At 32.7% G+C, this 22355-nt stretch overlaps 1 protein-coding gene and 1 long non-coding RNA gene across 6 annotated transcripts in view; both read left to right on the plus strand.

The window, feature by feature from the left end:
* LOC127725216 (uncharacterized) overlaps positions 1-18673 on the plus strand; it is a 153933-nt gene extending 135260 nt beyond the window's left edge. For all 4 annotated transcript variants that reach the window (XM_052232073.1, XM_052232072.1, XM_052232070.1 and 1 more), the window contains one exon: positions 18122-18673. In XM_052232073.1, the coding sequence (XP_052088033.1) occupies positions 18122-18617 (496 nt within the window). In that variant the 3' untranslated portion in view covers positions 18618-18673. The remainder of the gene's footprint in view (positions 1-18121) is intronic.
* LOC127725217 (uncharacterized) lies at positions 9397-16254 on the plus strand. Of its 2 annotated transcripts, none has more exons than XR_007992868.1 (3): positions 9397-9729; positions 11570-11656; positions 15806-16254. It is a non-coding gene; the product is annotated as an uncharacterized LOC127725217 (long non-coding RNA). The 2 variants fall into 2 exon arrangements; XR_007992867.1 differs by having other exon boundaries at positions 9397-9601.
* Positions 18674-22355: the final 3682 nt, after the last annotated feature.

The following is a 22355-nucleotide window of genomic DNA, read 5'->3' on the forward strand; positions in this document are numbered from 1 at the left end:
TGACCAATGAACCATGGAAATGAGGTGAAAATCTGATGAACCATGCCAGGCAGACATGTACAGCTTACAATCCTTCCATACAACATATATAGTTGACCTATTGCTTATAGATTAAGAAAAACAGACCAAAACACAAAACCTTAACACTGAGCAATGAACCGTGAAAATGTCAAATAAAACCTGCGAGACTGACATGTACATCATAAAATGTTTCCATACACCAAATATAGTTGACCTATTGCATTTAGTAATAGAAAAAAAAGACCAAAACTCAAAATATTAACTTTGACTACTGAACCATTAAAATGAGGTCAAGGTCAGATGACACCTGCCAGCTAGACATGTACACCTTAAAATCATTCCATACACCAAATATAGTAGACCTATTGCATACAGTATAAGAAAAACAGACCAAAACACAAAAACTTAACTATAACCACTGAACCATGAAAATGAGGTCATGGTCAGATGACACCTGCCAGTTGGTCATGTACATCTTACAGTCCTTCCATACACCGAATATACTAGACCTATTGCTTATAGTATCTGAGATATGGACTTGACCACCAAAACTTAACCTTAAATATAAAAAAGAAGATGTGGTATGATTGCCAATGAGACAACTCTCCACAAGAGACCAAATGACACAGAAATTAACAACTATAGGTCACTGTGCGGTCTTCAACAATGAGCAAAGCCCATACCGCACAGTCAGCTATAAAAGGCCCAGAAATGACAATGTAAAACAATTCAAACATGAAAACTAACAGCCTAATTTATGTACAAAAAATGAACGAAAAACAAATATGTAACACATAAACAAACGACAACCACTGAATTACAGGCTCCTGACTTGGGACAGGCACATACATACAGAATGTGGCGGGGTTAAACATGTTAGCGGCATCCCAACCCTCCTCCTAACCTGGGACAGTGGTGTAACAGTACAACATAAGAACGAACTATAATAAAATGCTTTGCTGAGCACAGCCTGATACGACCGCAGAGGTCGATCCCTGAACAGTTGGGGCAATTTGGACACAATATTCAAGCTTGATACTGTCTGAATTTGGATTGTGATCAAATTTTTGACATAATATAGGTTTCTGACACAAAATAAATGTGGTCAAAGATCTTAAAAATCTATTGCGCAATACTTTCAATTGAAGATTTCTTCTTGAAACTTTTCAAAAAATTTGAAATTTCAAAAATATTTTAGAAAAAAAAATTGGGAAAAAAAATCCCCCCCCCCCCTTGGAGTTATTACCCCCAAACTCAATCCAAGCCTTTCCTTTGAGGTATGGAACCTTGTAGTACAATTTTAGAGAGATCCATACACTTAAACACAAGTTATTGTCTAGAAACTAGAAAAATGCTTGTTTTTGGCCCCTTTTTGCCCCTAATTCCTGCATGTTTGGGGCAATTACCCCCAAACTCAATCCCAGCCTTCCCTTTGTGATATGGAACCTTATGGTACAATTTCAGTGAGATCCATACACTTACACACAAGAATTGTCCGGAAACTACAAAAATGCTTCTTTTTGGCCCCTAATTCCTAAACTGTTGGTACCATAACCCCCAAAACTAATCACAACTTTCCTTTTGTGGTATTGAATCTTCTTGTAAAATTTCATAGAGATCCATTCACTTAAACTAAAGTTATTGTCCGGAAACCAAATGTGTCTTCGGACGACGACGACAACATCATAGCATTATATGAACCCAAAAAAAATTTTTGCGGTCGTATAAAAATCAGTTCAAAGAGGCTTAACTCATCAGATAGATAAAAATACTACAAATACAAGTGGACGTGGCCGGGTACTTGTACATCCAAACAACAAAAAGACACTAAGTACAGATCTGAGAGTACTCGCAGTTACTGACAGCTAGTTCAAAACCACTAACAACTAATAAAAAAAATCATGCATCTAAGACTGTTCTTGTTTACTGATCCATGAAATGAGGTCTAGGTCAAGTGAAAACTCTCTGACGAGCATGAGGACCTTGCAAGGTACGCACATACCAAATATAGTTATCCTATTACTCATAATAAGAGAGATTTTAACATTACAAAAAATCTGAACTTTTTTTTCAAGTAGTCACTGAACCATGAAAATGAGGTCAAGGACAATGGACATGTGACAGACAGAATTCGTATCATGAGGCATCTATATACAAAGTATGAAGCATCCAGGTCTTCCACCTTCTAAAATATAAAGCTTTTAGGAAGTTAGCTAATGCCAACGCAGGATCACTATCCCTATGTCGAGCTTTCTGCGACAAAAGTCGCAGGCTCGACAAAAATACATGAACATTTTAAAGTACTAAATTTTGAGTATATACATGTAAAACCACAAGTTACTAACTGAAGTTCATGGTGAACTGTAACCAAAAACTTTAAGTGAATACAATTTAGAGAAAGACAGATGAATGCACAAACACTATCAAAACAGAGCATAAAACTTACCGAACAAGATGCTTTACATTTATTCTTCAGAAGCAGGAAAGTTGAAGTGTTTCTTTTCTTTCTCTGCCCTCCATGATATAAACTTCAAATTCATTCATGCAAAATATGAAAATCTGCAAAAGTAGGACCTTGTATCTCAGCTTATCCACATATTGACTTTTGAACTGCATTGTTCTTTTCATCTTGCTGGCAACCTAAACATAAAAAAAATGATAAACACATAATTCTGGATAAACTTCGTGTATTTATTTTTGTTAGTACAAACAATTTTTTCCAACTTTAAACGAAAACATCATCATTAGAAAGGACGTCATACTAACCTCCGAAATATTTAAACAAACCAAAATTAATACTTGATTAAGATCTTGTCATAAATGTATAGCATGGATACCTCTTATTTTTGAAGACTTTATGTCTATTGCATACTTATATTCCTTTGTACAAGAGTATGCATATTAATATTAAAGATTGATTCTGAGGACTTTAAAATCAAAGACGTAGTGCCATTATCCCCTGAATTCATTACACTATACAATGCCATAAGGCTACTCCAAGTTGTATGCCAATCTTTAACATGTTTAATTAGCATGATTAATTTAAGTTTCATAACTCCATGTGTACACTTTGAGAATCTTACAATACTTTTTATTCTGATTTTCAGAACTTATTGTGAGGTTTTTATTAATGCGACTGAGAGCTGTATTGCATTCTTATATCTAATACATATTTATGAGCTGAAGACTACCTCCGGGTGCGTGACTTTCTCGCCGCGTTGAAGACCCGTAAGTGGCCTTCCGCTGTTGTCTGCTCTTTGGTTGGGTTGTTGTCTCTTTGACATATTCCCTATTTCCATTTTCAATTTTATGTATGCAGATTTTTCTTAAATCACAATAATCAATCTCACATTTTGTCCATTATTCAAAATTAGCAAAAATTAATGTACACAAAAATTAACATTGTTAAAGCTTTTTTTAAAAATTCAAAACAGTTGCCCAAAACCATTAAATTCCTTGTTTGATTTATTTTATATTATTCAAAGCCTTTTATAGCTAGCTAGATGGTATAGCTTTTGCTCATTGTTGCATTTACATTGTTACCTATACCTAACTTGTGCATCATTTGGTCTCTGGTGGGGATTGGCCTACTGAAGAAGGTTCAACTTGGAATTTGCCGGATAATGAGTATTTATCCAAAAATGTAGAAGAAAGATATTCATAACCAAAACCAAAATTATGCTGAAATTAAAGATGTAAATTGTCTGTAACATGTTGTTTCATTTTTATTAGTAAGGTACTGGTGACCTGACGAAATTTATAAACATGAACTTTTGAACTATAGGAGTTACCCTACTGGAGTTTGGATCTAGGTCCATTCGCCCTGATTCACATTCAACCTTAATTACTTGTTAGCCTGAATAAGTTAATATCTGTTTGCCCTGGGTCCATCCGCCCTGATTTTAAATTTTATTTTGTTTATCTTGATGTATAATGTTTATTTTTGAATAGAGTATGGTAAAGTTTGTAGAAATTTTGCTCAATATTTATATTGTATTGCTACTACCAGATAATTTACATTATTTTCCTTTGATTTGTACTATAGAATACAGGTATAAAATTTTTAATATAATACAACTGAAGACGATTTTACAGTGGCGGATCCAGAAATTTTCATAAGTGATTGCCTAAGAGGGGGCCGGCTCCTGTCATGCTTCAGTGATTCCCTATATAATCAACCAAATTTTTTCAAGAAAAGGGGGCCCCGAACTCCTTCCCCCGCCCACTAAATCTGCCTCTCCTTTAAAAAACAACTGAAAACCATTATAAACTGCATGTATTTATCTTAATTGAAAACAATGTCTTGAGTTTCTCATTTAGCGGATCCAGAACTTTTCATAAGGGAGGGCCGGCTCCAGTCATGCTTTAGTGATTCCCTAAATAATCAACCAAAGAAAGGGGGGCCCGGGCCCCCAACCTCCCCCCCTGGATCAGCCTATGATATATGTGTTTATATATCTCTCTGATATCCCATTTCAAATCAAATGTGTATTAATAAAACTTTACACAAGAAAAGTAAGGGATAGTTACTCATTTGGGAAACTTTCAAATTCACAGCATGCCGGTGCCCGTGTTTTCATCACCCTCGTTGTATTGCGGAATAACGATTTAGGCAAATTGAGAAAAACATCATGTCTGTGGTTGATAGTAGTGTGTGTGCATTAATTTTCTATACCTTCTTATTTAATATTTTTCCAATTTTGAGTACTGACGGCAAGTGTTGTAACGTATAGTGTACCAATGTCTTGGGACCAATGTGCTATTTACAAGTGCGATCGAGGAATGCAGGGGAAAGAAACTTATCAATTATGTTTATTCTTTAGAAAATATTAACATTAACTAGTACATTGATAATTTACTATGCAGTCAGTATCCCGAAAAAAAAACGTATGGATGCAAAACGCTTCAGTAGTGGTTTCGGCTGACTACTATTAATACGTGCACTTTGTCTCAAAATATCCCGGCAGCGTTAAAGTTGAAGTCAGGATCTTGGGAGGGGGGGACTTCTTTTTCTGTGTTCTTTATTTTTTTTAGCTATATTTCTACAAACTTACACTTTTTGATCATTACTCTCTTTCCTCATATTTTAGCATTTCATTATTCTTTAATCTTTATTGTTTGCCCGTTATTCTCTATTCTGTTAACCCCCATCCATACCCTCTTATGTGGATTTAAGCTTTCGGTAGTTTATTTCATCCTATTTCTGTCTATGTGAATGTAAATACTTTATTTATCACAAAACAAAAACTTACTAAATATTTTTTTATGAAGTCCTCACCAGTTGCGGATCCAAAAAATGTCATAAAGAGGCACTAACTGTCATGCATAAAGAGGGGCCCGCTTCAGTGATTCTCTAAATAATCAACCAATTTTTTCCAAAAAAGGGACGGGCCCCATGTCCTCACCTTAATCCACCTCTACCCCTTCCCACTTCGTATCATTGAATTCAGATTCAAGATCTCTCTGATTTAAGTAAGTAAGTCACATTTGCTTATATCAGGTTTTTGAATTGAACTGGCGGATAGTTGTTTCATTACCAATCATACCACATCTCCTTATTTTTTATATATACGAAAGCTTTATTCATATTTTTAGGTGTATTGATGAATGTGTAAAGATGCAGCAATTGTGTAGATACATTTTAACATACAGCACAAGAGATGCATATTATATAAAACTTATAAGTCGAAGACACACTGACAACGCCATGGCAAAAACTTAAAAACGACCAAATGACGTACAACAGTCTATAAACTTAACTATAGCATACAAAACGCAAACATTTAAAACACAAAAGAAGCACCCAGACAGTCAAATAGAAATTTAAAGAATAAATAATTTGTAAAGATTTTCAACTAGGCCTACAGCTATATTTTCTTATCATCTAACAATAAACATAGATTCTGGTACTATGTGATAAGTCATACCCAGTTTCATAGATACCTTGAACTTAAAGTGGTTTTATGCATATCAGCCCAGATTGTGTGTGTAATTTTATTAAACAATTCAACAATACACGTTCTAAACAGGTTAAATTCAATTTACAAATTTACAAATTCAGATCTACTGGCATTCAACACCCAATTACTTACTTGCTGTATATTGTCAATCCCTCAACATCGTGAATACGCCATGCGAGGTGTTGGCTATGTTTGATACAGGGTGGCGGCTTCGAAGCGTAGAAAAAAATCCAGGTAAATGAAAGTGTAAAATTTTGTTGTTGACAATTTTAAGTACTAAATTCCTAAATTTGTACTAAACTCCATTCTACGGGTAACATGGTTGTTTGATATGAAAATAGGATAAAAAGCATCCGGAAAAATTATCACATTATAAGTATTCGTAAATGGATATGAAAAAACTTAACAAGGAATAAGTATCGGTAAACGGACAGAAAGTCGCAGTACAAATGTTTAAATTAATTATTTTACAATTGTTTAAATATATGAGAGAAAGTTCTTGACGAATTGACTTTATTTATAGATGGTATTTAGTTGAGGAAATGATTAATTCGCTTTCAAATAGTTTTTTTTTTTTATCATTAACTTATAAAAAGGAGACATTTTTGACAGAATGAAGCCAGTTAATTACCAAACCACTTTGGCAGATTGTTTTCTTAACAATCATTGTTCAATATTAATATTCAAAAATAAATTTTGTTTACAAGTCCGTTTCCTTTTAAAAATGTTTCAGAAAAATACTGAAACGTTTTTAAATTTAAGTTTATTCAAAGAAAAAAATATCCCAAAACTAAATCGTGACTCAAAATTTCCTAATGAAATTGTTAGATTCCAAATATTTAGGAGAAGATTGTATTTGTACTTTATGTAATGGTGGTGATATTGGAGACGCGATTCATTATATTATAGCAAGGATTTGTACCAATCCTTGATTATAGAATGTTCGGCATTGACGAAAGTAGACAAACCCTATTTAAACGGGGTTTTGATCTCCAAGGACCCCACATTTTACATCGAATAAGATCTATATTATATATTATATATATTTTAACGTTTTCAAATGAAATAACTTGAATTGAAAATTTCCCGACTATGTGAAGATTTCTTATATTTCTAAATGGCTTCAATTATTACATACAAAACTTTTTTTTGTAAAAACAATATTCATGTATTATTATAATTTTTCCAAGGAAACGCTTTCTTTTTTTTTTTTTTTTGCAAAGTTTACTTGTATGTGTTTATAACCATCACCAATCAGTCCTAATTATTAAAGATCAAACGATCTAATCAAAATGATGATTGGTATTGAATATGATCATCGGTTATGCATGACGTATCCCAAATAACTTCTTTAATGTTGGTTTGATTTTATCAAAACCAAAATTATAAGATCAATAAACAGCATGCGCCATGAGCGCATGATACGCCCGTCGTCTTGTGTGTGAATTTTTATGCAATAAGCATAAATAGTTTCTGACATACGGCGTGACATGCGAAAACCCCCTTTCTTTTTTTTTTTACAAAAAACTCAATATCTCTAAAATAAAACAACGCTCACTAAAACCAGAAGTCCATTACTAGACGTAAAACATGTCCTGAGTGACTTTTTATGTCCTGTCTGCACTCAGGAGATCCTGAGCGGTTTTTAGACGTACCGTTAATTTATAGGCATATATTTGAAGCTGTTCTTAATTATGTACATTATCTATAGGTATACATGTATCAGACAAAAAACTTTCCAAAGAACTTAGTTCTAGTTATCTTAGGTCCTAGTCACAGGCACTTGTCTCAGAAAAAAACATTTCCTATATACTTTTAATGTTATATTAAGGTATATAGGAAACAAAATTCTGAGACAAGTGCCTGTGGTCCTAATGTGAAATAAATCCACTGGGAATTGGCCTTTTTAAACACAACTATATACACGTTTTCTCAAGGGTTTGTACATGTAAAGTGAAATTATGTTTACTAAATGCGTAGTTACATAAGTTTATTTGCTACTTTTTTCTTCTTTATTTTATATAAATGATTTTTTTTTTTAATTTTTAACATTTTTTCTACGAAAAATTTGTAGTGTTGCAATAGGGAATGGACACAGATACTTAACTACATTTAACGAAAGAAATTTTGTGTAATGTCATCAATCTGTATTACACATAGACAGGATGTTCTCTAGATAACTATGGTATAATTCTAATACGTTATACACACCCCAGGGTACACGCACTGTCGTAATGGAAAATTACTGCATGCTTTAATTACCTGTAATCAGCCATGTAACAAATCAGTTGACTGACCATGTCATTACAGTTTAAAAAGTTTTTCCTCAGATCAAAACGGAATATTCATTTTAACTTTAAAATTTAAAACTTTAAAAGTATACTTTGACATAATTATGAAGTAAAAGAATTTAACAATTGACTAATCGGATTTTTCCAAAGATTAAGATACAATTATATTTATTATTCTGGGACTGACAGATATATCACAGGCACTTGTCTCAGAATTTTATTTCCTATATACCTTTATTAAAATATATAGGATTTTTTTTCTGAGACAAGTGCCTGTGAGACATATACATGCATAAGTCCCAGACATATATAATTGTAAATCAAAATGATTTACCTAATTACTGGGAAAAAATATAATGTTTCAGTTATGTTGATGTCACAAATACACATGAATTATTTGATGATGCATGCTGGAATTTCTTATCTAAATGCATGACGGTGACCACAGACATATATATATATATATATACATTTACTGATTCTATAATTTCTCGAGAGAAAAAAATCAGGAGGGAAGTCAGAAGGAAGTGAAACAAACATTTTAAGCTTTTAATAAAAAATTGTTGGGAAGACAATAAAATACGACACTGAGTTTTGAAAAAAAAGTTTATGATTGGTCTTGGTTTTTTTTTTTAATAAAGATGCCCCCTTTTTAGCCACACCGACGAATGGAGAATTCCAAATAGGGTCACAAGGTCACATTTTAAAACTTTTTCAGTCGCCCAGTCTCAAAAAGCAATTTTGACTGGCATTGTTTTTAGTCGAATTATATTTTTGCAGGTCAGGTTGCAAAGTGGCAGGTCGGATTTGACTATGTTGACAACGGTCCTAAAACGGGGTGCACTTCAATATTTAATTGATAGGGGGTGTCGCTGGGGTTCTGTTACCCCACCCTTTTCATATAATTTAGATCTTAAAAATGTATACCTTTTCATATATTGCGAGGGTAAAATTGTAACCTTTTCTCATATTGATTGGGTTTCGTGAGGTGTGTTGGAAAAGTGGAATATTTAAGGCTAAGATTCTGTGTGTAATGTTTACTTACGGCGAGACTTTCGGCTGTGAAAAAAATGACAGGGCTTTTCATATACAAGTAATTGGAACTTTATCGACCTTAACTTCGAGATTAATATGTAAGTTTACTTTGCTAATCGATGTTCCTGTAATTCAGATTTATATTTATTTGTGAGACCCCGTCACTATTTATATTCACTCAAAGAAAGGGGTTCTCCGTTACTGGGAAAATCTTATCTGATTCAGGATCAATTTATCGGTTACACTCCCCTATCACCAGTGATTCTTTGTTGTAAGCTGACATTCTGAAAAAAGGTATACTGTTGACTATCAATTTGCACGATTAGTTACAGATGTCGACTCGGACTACTGCAAAAGACAATAATTCAGTTCACTAATTTAGATTGAATAGTGGTTCGGTTAATCCCCTCTTCCCCAAACAAGTAAGAATTAGGTTACATCTTTTGGTAGTCCAAATAATTATGACGTCTTGCAAGGCTATTTTAATTTTTTTTTCTATCTATCTATCTTCATATTTCCGCACTCAGTCACAACTTCGACTATTACGTGCCCAGAAAAAAGTTAAAATAGCCTTGCAAGACGTCATAATTATTTGGACTAATCTTTTGGCAAATATGGTCGTACCACAGGGGTTTGTTACAATTTACCGGGTTTACTATCCTTACGAATCCTGAAAAACTAACAAGGCCAGGTGATAAAAAATCTGTCTCCCCTTTTTATCCCACCAGAATATCAAAAGGTTGTCTCCTTACACCTACATGACAAAAATATATACAAATATGGTATCATGACAATGTGACGGCTCTTCAACAGAAACTAAAGACGTAGAAGTTAATAACTATATAGGTCACCGTACAGATTTTAACAATGGGCTAAAAAGGCAAACTGCGTAATAAGCTACAAAAGGCCAAAATAGATAGACAATATCTGACAAGGGTAGAAATGTCCAGAATGTTGAAAAAAAAATCTACTGTCCATTTTAGATCTTGGGTAAACTCCTTATATTATACTGCCTGGTCTGGTGGTAGCGTGTTCACCTCAAGTGCAGAAGGTTGTTTATTTTGAACCCAACCAGGTAAAACCAAAGACTTTAAAGTTGGTATTTGCTGCTTCTCCCTTAAGCATGCTGTATTATTAAGGTGTAAGAGCAAATACTGGTTTGTTCAGAGTCAGAATAATGTGTCAAGGTAAGGTGACATGTCTCTCAGAGAACTAGTGTAAGAGATAAATTAGTCCTGGTAAAAATAATGAAAATTGTCTGGTCAGACAAATATAACTAGTATTAAAAGTCCATTGGATACAGAATTTACTAGTATATTTAGTCCGATGTCAGTAATTTATGTCCCCAGACTAATTTTCCTAGTCCATGACATCACTATTCCGAGGAAAAAATGTCCAGTTTTTTTAATACTGTATGCATCATGTCAAGTATATTTGGTGTATGAAATTTTTAAGGATGTATGTTTGTCTGGCATGTTTTATTCAACCTTGACCTCATTTTTATGGTTCATTGCTCAATGTTATTTTTGTTTGTTTGTTTTTTGGTCTATTTTTTCTATTTCCTTATTTTCAAATTAGCAATAGGTCAACTATATTTGGTGTATGGAATGATTGTAAGGTGCATATGTCTGACTGAGAAGTTTCATCTTACCTTGACTTTATTTTCATAGTACATTGGACAATGTTTAGTTTTTGTGGTTTGATCTATTTTTCGGATACTGTTAGCAATAAGGCCCCTATATTTGGTGAATGGAATGATTGTAAGATGCACATGTCTGTCTGGCATGTTTTATATGACCTTGACCTCATTTTCATGGTTCATTGGTCAATGAAAAGTTTGCATTGTTTTGTCAGTTTATCATATGCTTTAAGCAACCGGTAAATTATATTTGGTGGATGTAACGATTGTAAGGTATGCATGTCTGTCTGGCAGATTCATATAACCATGACTGCATTTTATGGTTCTTTGGTCAATGCTAAGTTTTCTTGGTTTTTTCATTTTATCAGATATTATAAGCATATGTCTACTTGTTGGTGTATGGAATGACTGCAAGGTGTCATATAAAAATAACAAGATGTCTGTCTGCCAAGGTTAATATTGCTGTGACCTCATTTTCATAGAATATTGATAATATTAAACAGCAAAAATGATGAGCAAGACAAGATATACAAATGATCCAAAATTGTCAGTTGCCTACTAGGACTAATTATGTGATAGTAGTTATTGTCATTAAATGATAATGTTTACCCTTTTATGTGTAGGGCAAGGACATTAAAGATAAAGGGAAACTATAAACAAAAGAAATTATCAACAAAAATAGATTTACAGACGTCAACAAAGCCTAAATGGTAAGTCCACTTCTATAAAAGTTATTGCCCTTGAATAATGATTATTATGAAAATAAGATGTGGTATGATAAATAAGAAAACTATCCACCAGAGTTCAATTAAGTGGATGTAAGCAATGCAATTACTTATTAGAGGCCAATGATGACCTGTAAATAATGAGAAAACCCATACCCTATACATGATATAGTCATCTATAAAAGACACCACAAACAAAATTTGGAACAAAACATCAATTCAAACTTCAAATATACCAGACTAATTTATAAAAAAAAACAAGTTATGAAAAAACAAATATGACGGACTTGAACCAACATCAACCACTGAACTATGTACAGGCTCCTGATTTTGGACAGGCAAAATATGGCAGGGTTGATATAAAGATAAGAAGCGGTATGATTGCCAATGAGACTTTTCTCCAATAGAGATCAAATGACATTGAATTTAACAAAATTAGTTCATGTACAGCCTTCGACAATGAGCAAATCCTATACTGCATAGTAATCTATAAAAGGCCATGAAATAACAAATGTAAAACAATTTAAAAAGGGCATGGTGTCTATCCATGCTAAACATGCTTGGGGGAAACACCACAAAGGCGAAAGCTAAGTGCCTGATTTTTGCACAAAACAAAAAATAAATAAAATGCTCCGCAGGGCGCAGCTTGATACGACCGCAGAGGTCGAACCCTGAACAGTTGGGGGAAGTATGGACACAACATTCAAGCTTGATACAGCTTTGGATTTGGATTGTGATTAAATATTTGACACAGCATAGGTTTCTAACACAGATTGAATGTGGTCTAAGAACTTAAAAATTTTAAATTGGACATTCACCTATTATGGTCCAATATCCAAAATCTAAATACATGGTTAGATTCAGCATATCAAAGAACCCCAAGAATTCAATTTTTGATGAAATCAAACAAAGTTTAATTTTGGACCCTTTTGACCTCAATGTGGACAAAGTTGATAACGGGGCCCAAAAATCAAAAATCTAAATACATGGTTAGATTCAGCATATCAAAGAACCCCATATATTCAATTTTTGTTGAAATCAAACAAAGTTTAATTTTGGACCCCGATTTGGACCAACTTGAAAACTGGGCCCATAATCAAAAATCTAAATACATGTTTAGATTCAGCATATCAAAGAACCCTAAGAATTCAATTTTTGTTAAAATCAAACTAAGTTTAATTTTGGACCCTTTGGACCTTAATGTAGACCAATTTGAAAACGGAACCAAAAATTAAGAATCTAAATACACGGTTAGATTCGGCATATCAAAGAACCCCAATAATTCAATTTTTGATGAAATCAAACAAAGTTTAATTTTGGACCCTTTTGACCTCAATGTGGACAAAGTTGATAACGGGGCCCAAAAATCAAAAATCTAAATACATGGTTAGATTCATCATATCAAAGAACCCCATATATTCAATTTTTGTTGAAATCAAACAAAGTTTAATTTTGGACCCCGATTTGGACCAACTTGAAAAATGGGCCCATAATCAAAAATCTAAATACATGTTTAGATTCAGCATATCAAAGAACCCTAAGAATTCAATTTTTGTTAAAATCAAACTAAGTTTAATTTTGGACCCTTTGGACCTTAATGTAGACCAATTTGAAAACGGAACCAAAAATTAAGAATCTAAATACACGGTTAGATTCGGCATATCAAAGAACCCCAATAATTCAATTTTTGATGAAATCAAACAAAGTTTAATTTTGGACCCTTTTGACCTCAATGTGGACAAAGTTGATAACGGGGCCCAAAAATCAAAAATCTAAATACATGGTTAGATTCATCATATCAAAGAACCCCATATATTCAATTTTTGTTGAAATCAAACAAAGTTTAATTTTGGACCCCGATTTGGACCAACTTGAAAAATGGGCCCATAATCAAAAATCTAAATACATGTTTAGATTCAGCATATCAAAGAACCCTAAGAATTCAATTTTTGTTAAAATCAAACTAAGTTTAATTTTGGACCCTTTGGACCTTAATGTAGACCAATTTGAAAACGGAACCAAAATTTAAGAATCTAAATACACAGTTAGATTCGGCATATCAAAGAACCCCAATAATTCAATTTTTGATGAAATCAAACAAAGTTTAATTTTGGACCCTTTGGACCTCAATGTGGACCAATTTAAAAACGGGGCCCAAAATCCAAAAACTAAATACACGGTTAGATTCAGCATATTAAAGAACCCCATGAAATCAAGAATAAAACCCCATCGAAATTGGTCAAGAAATAAGCAATTTATAGGAAGTATCTTCTTTTGCACAATCCTGTGCTATTAAATATTTCTTGCTATTGCGCAATACTGTACAATTGACAATTTCTTGCTATTGCGCAATATTGTGCTATTGGATATTTCTTGCTATTGCGCAATACTGTGCAATTGAAGATTTCTTGCTATTGCGCAATACTGTGCAATTGAAGATTTCTTGCTATTGTGCAATACTGTGCAATTGAAAATTTCTTGCTATTGCACAATACTTATTATATAATAATTTACACATCCTGTTTGGTGTGTATCTCCTACCATATAATTTTTATTTGATTTTAATATAAATCAGAAATAACCAACTTAAAATGGAATATTTTAAAAGAAACAAAAAAGGAAAAAAAGAAAAAAAAGGAAAAAAAAATAAATCCCCCCCCAAAATTTTTTGAACCCCCATTATGATTCATCACCCCCAAACTCAATCCCAGCCTTCCCTTTGTGGTATGGTACCTTGCAGTACAATTTCAGAGAGATCCATACACTTGAACACAAGTTATTGTCTGGAAACTAGAAAACAATGTGTTTTTTGGCCCCTTTTTGGCCCCAAATTCCTAAACGTTTAGGGCAATTACCCCCAAACTCAAACCCAGCTTTCCCTTTGTGATATGGAACCTTGTAGTACAATTTCAGAAAGATCCATACACTTACACACAAGTTATTGTCATGAAACTAGAAAAATGCTTGTTTTTTGCCCCTTTTTTGGCCCCTAATTCCTAAAATTTGGAGGCAATTACCCCCAAAATCAATCCCAGCATTCCTTTAGTGATATGGAACCTTGTGGTACAATGTCAGAGAGATCCATACACTAACACACAAGTTATGTCTGGAAGTTACAAAAATGCTTATTTTTGGCCCCTTTTTGGCCCCTAATTCCTTTACTGTTATTACCATAACCCCCAAAATCAATCCCAACCTTCCTTTTGTGGTATTGAACCTTGTGGTAAAATTTCATAAAGATCCATTAACTTAAACTAAAGTTAGAGTGCGAAAACCAATGTGTCTTCGGACGACGCTGGACGACGCCGGACGACGACGACGACGACGACGACGACGACGACGACGCCGGACGACGACGACGACGCCGGACGACGACGACGCCAACGTCATACCAATATACGACCACAAAAATTTTTTTGCGGTCGTATAAAAACAAATATGATATATAGCAACAATTGACAACCACTGAATAACAGGCCCCTGACTTGGGACAGCCACTTACAAAATGTGGCATGGTTTAACATGTTTGCTGGCGCCAAATCCTCTAATTAAGGACAGTGGTGTAAGTGTCAGTTCATTTAAATATAAAAACTATAAAATCAGTTGAAAAGGGCTATTTTCTGCTCTTTGGTCAGGTTATTTTGATACATTCCCGTTTTCATTTTCAATTTTATTAACTCATTAGAATGCAACAAAGCAGAAAAACAGCTACCAAAAACACAGACCGGATGTGGCTGGAAATTTATTCTTTCCCTTTAACAAAAAAGACTCAACATACAGATCTATTAGTACTGACAGTTACTGACAGCTAATTCAAAGCAAATATCAACTAATAAAATAAACATTTTGTGAGCACCCAACCCACCCCTAACCTGGGACAGTGGTTTTAATAACAGCACAACATTTGAACAAACTGTAAACATTTGTTGCAATTGGCTTAACTCAAAAGACTGCAACAAGGCACAAAAAACAACTAATATGAAAACCATAGACACAAAGCACTGAAATAAGAGTTCTTACAATTTTAAATATTCAGATGAAATTTTTATCCAAATGTACATAAACATGATAAAATAGCCATTTTATTGCTGTATTTCTCTTCATTTATAATTTTTGAGTTTTGTGTATTTGTAGGTCAGACATCTTGGTTTTCATGATCATCATTCAACAAGTCAATACTGAACAGAAAACTTAAAGTTGATATTTTTCTACATAGTGTGACTTTTGTATTAATTTGAAATGGAATGTGTTTTTTTCCTACATAAGAAAGAGGAAATTTCATCATAATGACTATAAACAAAAAGGCGTCATATCATCATGATCATAGATGCACAAGAACTTAATCATGTAAATGCAACAACGTAATTATCAATTGAAAGAAGGGAGGAATGAAAAAATATATTAGTATTTTGTTGTCCAAATGAACTTGCTTTGTCCACTCATTTAAATCGCTCCATCCAATAAAGATGTACGGTGAAAGATTTTTGAAGAACAGATTGCAAAAGAGGTTTTGTCTTAGAATTGTAGGAATATTCTAGTGGATGAAATAATTTATTTACTTGACTCTTATATAGTGGGCTGAATAATTGTACATAGCAAGCTGAAACAAGAAAAACTAAAACTTAACAGGAAAAGTGTTTATTTTATAAATTTGCAAATATAAACGTAATATTATGAACACCACAAAGGTATAAGATTCAAATCGTTTGCATATTCATGTATTGCAATGGAACTATAACAAAGAAAACTTTAACTCATGAAAAGAGTAAACTATTAACTGTGCTTTGTCAATTTATTCAGTCAGAATATGAAATATTTTTTTCAGTTCTATTTTTCATAATAAAACAAACAAGACAAAGATTTCAAATCAATATTTTTTCTTTTATTAAGACATGTCATCATTTTATTTCAGTTAAAGGATTTTATTTTTGACTTTAAATAGTATTATACTTTCCAAAATAATAATAATCTTTATTGTCATATAAACAAATTAAAAACATGTTTGTGACAAAATGAAAAAAACCAAAATACACTCATACACGTCATATATATATTATAAACTTTTTACTACCAAACAGAATTCATTGTAACATACACATTACTGTATATTTATTATTTGAATTCCATAGGATTTTATTTTGTCCCATGGGATATGAAAAATCCCATGGGATAATTATAGTCCCATGGGATTTTTTTTGTCCCATGGGACAACAAATATCCCATGGGACTACAATTATCCCATGGGACCCAAAAAAATCCTATGGGATTTAACCAAAATCCCATGGGATAATGGTCAATCCCATGGGATTTGCCTTATCCCATGGGATATTGAAAATCCCATGTTTTTCTAAATCAAATTACAGAATATATATAATAATAACAGTAGAAAAGCAATGAAATTATTGAATCCCATGTAATTCCGCACATTTTGGTTATATACACGACATTGTAGGTCTAAGGAGAGGCGGCGGCGGATTTGCAAATGAGTGTTTTGCAAATTAAAAGTGTCCAGTGTTAGGAATTTCATTAGAGACTTTACATTCTCGTTATCTTATAATCTATGCATTCCCCCCTCAAAGAAATGTAATATAATTTTTTTTTTAAAAACATTGGTTTATCATTTTGTAAAACTTTTCCATAGATCTGATAATTTTTACATTATTTGTAATGGTTACATCCGAGTTCCAATTTACTTTATTGAAAAAGAAAGTATGTTCAGTTATAATTTGAAAAGTGTTTGTCGAATGGTTTGTATAGTTTCACTATCTTCATGTTTGCAAACTATTTGACTACACATCAAATTTTGATTTGAAGCATTACTCGTTGATTTCTAAAACTAAAAAGTAGTTTGAGGTTATTCCATCATCGTGAGCATTCAAAATTCTTAACAGTCCTCATAAACTGTTAGTGCAACTTTTATATACATGATCATAAACATGATAAACCTTGTTCATATAAAAATACAAAATATAAAAAACAAAACAAACGCTACTACTAAATGAATGATTCGAGGCTTTGAGCATGTACAGTTTAACACAGTGGGACCATTATATATCATATAGGCTATAATGGATTATGATTAAAACTTGATATAAATCATAGAATATGTTGGATATACATCAATGAGACAGAAACTCAACGACACAAAAACCCAAAAGACATCTACAGTCCTACAATTTGAGTATAGTAGACTATACAACGATTTGTAATGAACATCAAATTTCCCAAATGACAAACAACGACGCTCTTGATTTTGCACAGGGACATGATTATATGGTGGGTTAAACTATTTTTCTTAGACCATCTCCCTTTTAATCTTTTCTATGTTTATTTAATATGTAATTTGTTTATGGTGTTGATTTGTAAGACTTCACAGGCAATGAACACATAATTGTTGTGTCGAGAAATTGATATATTTGTTTAATTTATGTTTTTTTACAATTTTTGAAGGCGAAAAGTTAATACAAATAAGGATAATACCGAAGTTCAACCTGATACAGATTGCACTGATTATGATTCAGACGGATTGAAATATAATACTCTATACAATGCATCTGAACAACAAGACATCATGGAAGGGGATTATCATACTGTTGACTTAGAAAGGAAACAAAATAGAACTGGGATACAAACCTTTGGTGGCGACTACAGTGCAGTTGACGGAAACTATAGCTCCATTGATATAGTTAACATGCCTGTGAAGGATGGTTCAAAAACCAACAATAAAATTAAGTCAACATCCACCACAACAGATAGATCAGAAACACAACGAACTGAAGAAGAGACGAGTAATAATTTAAAACATGTGACTCCAATGGCTAATAGTAATGTAGAGTATGCCGTTGTAGACAATAGAGGAACAAGTGATAAAAAAGTAAAACACGTTACTGCTCCAAACGATAGCAATGTAGAGTATGCTGTTATTGATAAAAAAATACAAATCTAATAAAACTTAATATAAGTTTATAAAGTATATATAATAAAACTGTATTTCGGTATCTTTATCATCTCTGCGTTTGAAATATATATTCTAACTGGTGTTGTCATATATCACTAAAAAATGAAGATTTGGCAATTCAACCTTAGAAAAACTTGGTTTGGTTAGTGGTACGTCTTTGACAGGGTCGACAGTGATATCTTTTATACAGTCAATTCTGACATATTTTATAAGTCGACACTGATATCTTACATATAGTCAATGGTGGTATCTTTTATACATTCAACAATGATATCGTTCATCATTCGACACTGATATCTGTCATATAGTCAACAGTGGTATCTTTTATACAGTCAACACTGATATCTGTCATAAAGTCAATAGTGATATAATCATACAGTAAACAGTGATATCTTTCATACGTAAACAGTGATATCTGTCATACAGTCAACACTACAATAGTAAAGACTTACGTATTTTATGAATACATCCACAGTAGTTCTCATGGTTAAACCAATCATAGAACAAAACAAACCTAATAACAAATGGTCCACAGCACATGTAAATGACTAATATACATATTAGAACGGTGTCTTGTATTTGGATGGAAGTAACTTGATATGGGCTAAAGGTTGTAACTGTCTTGTCAGAGAGTTTCTATACTGTGTCATTAAAACAATTGTTATACAAATAGTTTACTATGTAAGTCGTCTTACTCATCATTCTTCTGACCAAATATTTCGTATTTTTTTAAATGCTGGATTGCTATTCAATGACGTACATTTGTATCCATAGCATTTTCCTTCACTCAAATCATATGGTCATCAAACTTGGTATTGTTCCATGAGGAGAAATCGTCTACATATTGAAAAATCTAATGTATTAATATAAAAGTAAGGAGATATAGTATAATTGCCATTGACGACTATCAACCAGAATGTGGAGGGGTTAAACAGTTTGTGAGCGATCAACCCTCCCCTAACCTGAAACAGTGGTGTAACATCACAACATAAGAACAAACTGTAAAAATCAGTTTCAATTGGCTTACATAAAAAGATCGGTACGAGGCACAAAAAACATAATAAATAAATCATCTAAAAATAAAAAGACGTGGTATGATTGCCAATGAGACAACTCTCCACAAGAGACCAAATGACACAGAAATTAACAGCTATAGGTCATCGTACGGCCTTCAACAATGAACAAAGCCCATACCGCATAGTCAGCTATAAAAGTCATGTTCTCCTTGACAAAAGTTTCAATCAGTACACATCCAACGGATTTAGTGTAAAGACGTCATCAATAGTATAAGAAACGCATGACCTTGTGCAATGCTTAAATATAAGTAAACAGTATCGACAGGATGTGAGATGAGGACTCTTGTATATGTACATATATAGCAATATATATTTAGTTATGGTTTAATTTTTCAAAAACAAAATCAATGTAAGTACCAATAAAAACAATATTTAAATATTTTACAACTGTGTTAAATTTATAACATTTCAGAATAATTTCTGTCAAAGGATCAATTAGTTACCATGGGTCATATTTAAGTTTTCGGGCTTTATAAACAACATCACGTAAAAATGTGATGGGATATCCCGTTTTTGATAAGAACTATACAGGTTACAATCTTTCTACCAAATATTTGAATCTATGAAAGAATTTTGTAAACGTTTTGATTAACTTGTGGTAACGAAATCACTGACTTATCAATTTATCAGTTATACGTAAATTACTTTCATTGAAATCTGAAACGCGACTACAGACACGGGCATAGCGAACAAGTTGTGAAACATTCGCACCGTAAGTCTGCCACTGAGCTATAAGAAAAAAACTATCAATCAATCATTTGAATTCAAAGTACTAACTAAAAAAATGTCCTTATCATACCTTTTCCTTTTTTGAAATAGAGATTAAAGAACCACAGATACAGCTTCGTCCACTTTATTTTTAGACATATACCTCGAATTTGACTACAGCGTTCAGCTCAGTACCAGAATCTATGACAAAGGAGACGATTTCAAGTTTGAAATTATAAATTTTCCTCGCTTTAGATGTAATATACCAACATCATTCGAGTAAGGAATATCTCAACTCATACGATATTCTAGAGATTGTAGTTTCTACTCAGACTTTGTAGAACGTCATCGCTGGCTGAGCAAAATATTGATACGCCAGGGTTTGTCAAGGAGCGTCTCGTCCTTTTTCTCCAAAAGTTCATCGGAAAGTACCAAGACCTAATAGATAAATATTCAGTGTCTACTTCACAAATAATACAAAATGGTGTCGAGTTATAGAATCTAGGTGCATACGTTGTGTATCTTTTTATTTACTTTACAATTTTCTCTTTTTTGTCTTTGTTCTATTATGTTCCTTTTTATCATATGACTCTTGACGTGGCTCTGTATCTATGCATCAAGCTATCCGGTTATTGATTTTTGGCGTTCCTGATGCAGGTGGGTACAGAGGTGCGATTCGGACGCAAGAGGTTTTTACAGTTGTATTCAGTTTCATTTTGTTTACCCTATTATTTATATTTTACTTAATTTGTGCTTTATTGAGAAAGTGTATACTATATACTGAATATACTATCAACTACAAAAACACTTATTGTTGGCGTCATTGTAAAATTTACTATCAACTAAGAAAACAAAAACTTTTATAGTTGGCGTCATTGTTAGATTAATTTGAATGTTTTGGCTGCTAGTTCCCAATTATTGTCACATAAACCTATCATGTCTGTTTGGGTAGCTCACCCAGTTGTGTCTATATAACGAAACTATTAACAAATTATAAACAACTGTCATACAAGTGGAAAATTTAGCTAGCTATTTAACCAGGTTTAATCCACCTTTTTATTCGGGAAGTGCTTGTTCCAAGTCAGGAATATTTTCCATTCGTTTCGTTGGTTGATGAAGTCTACAATTTGATTTTGTCAGTTTTTATGGACTTCCCCTTTTTGAATTTACCTTGGAGTTCTGTATTTTTTTCAACGTCAGATCTAGTGTACTTTACATTTTTAAAGGTAATTTTCACAACTTCATAAAGCCAATTATACCACACAATGCTTGTAAGGTATTTAAAAGGGTGCACTTTGTATATGTAGACTTCCGGATTTCAATATTTAATTTAGATCATTGTAAAGGTTAATGTGCAACTATTTTTTGTGTGGATTTCATTTACAATAACAAGTAAGAAGCATTAGTCAAATAGATAAGAAATATCATTTAATATGTTAACAATTAAAAAAAATAAATTTTCTATGGTAGTATCATGACAAAAATTTAATTTGGTATGGTTTATCATAGAAATATATCCTATAAAATACATCCTTCTTTAAAGATCTAGAACTTACTGTATTTAAATATGGATAATAGTCTTTACCAAATTATGTGTGTAGTTTTCTAGAAATAATCAAAACAATCCTTAAATTGTATATTTTAACAAATCGTTGTAACTATTTCTTTTTTACTCTTAAGCAATAAAAATAATTTCTTCTTTCCCCCATTTTCGTATAAAATGTTGTTTAGTAGATTAGGTCGTATTTGTTTCTTTTTTTTTTTGTGACTCTGCGGCGAATAATAGTTGTGGGGATATCGGTTAACCATTTTCGTCCATTAGTTGCTCGTCGGACGATTTGCGTATCAACTCATTTTAGTTTTATAAGCGATTCTTTATTGCCAAATGTATTTTAACATGACCATAAGTCTTTTCCAAGCCAAGAACCTCTTTGTTGTTTGA

This window comes from Mytilus californianus, unplaced genomic scaffold (genome assembly GCF_021869535.1).
Source record: "Mytilus californianus isolate M0D057914Y unplaced genomic scaffold, xbMytCali1.0.p SCAF_15, whole genome shotgun sequence".
Taxonomy (NCBI): Eukaryota; Metazoa; Mollusca; class Bivalvia; order Mytilida; family Mytilidae; genus Mytilus; species Mytilus californianus.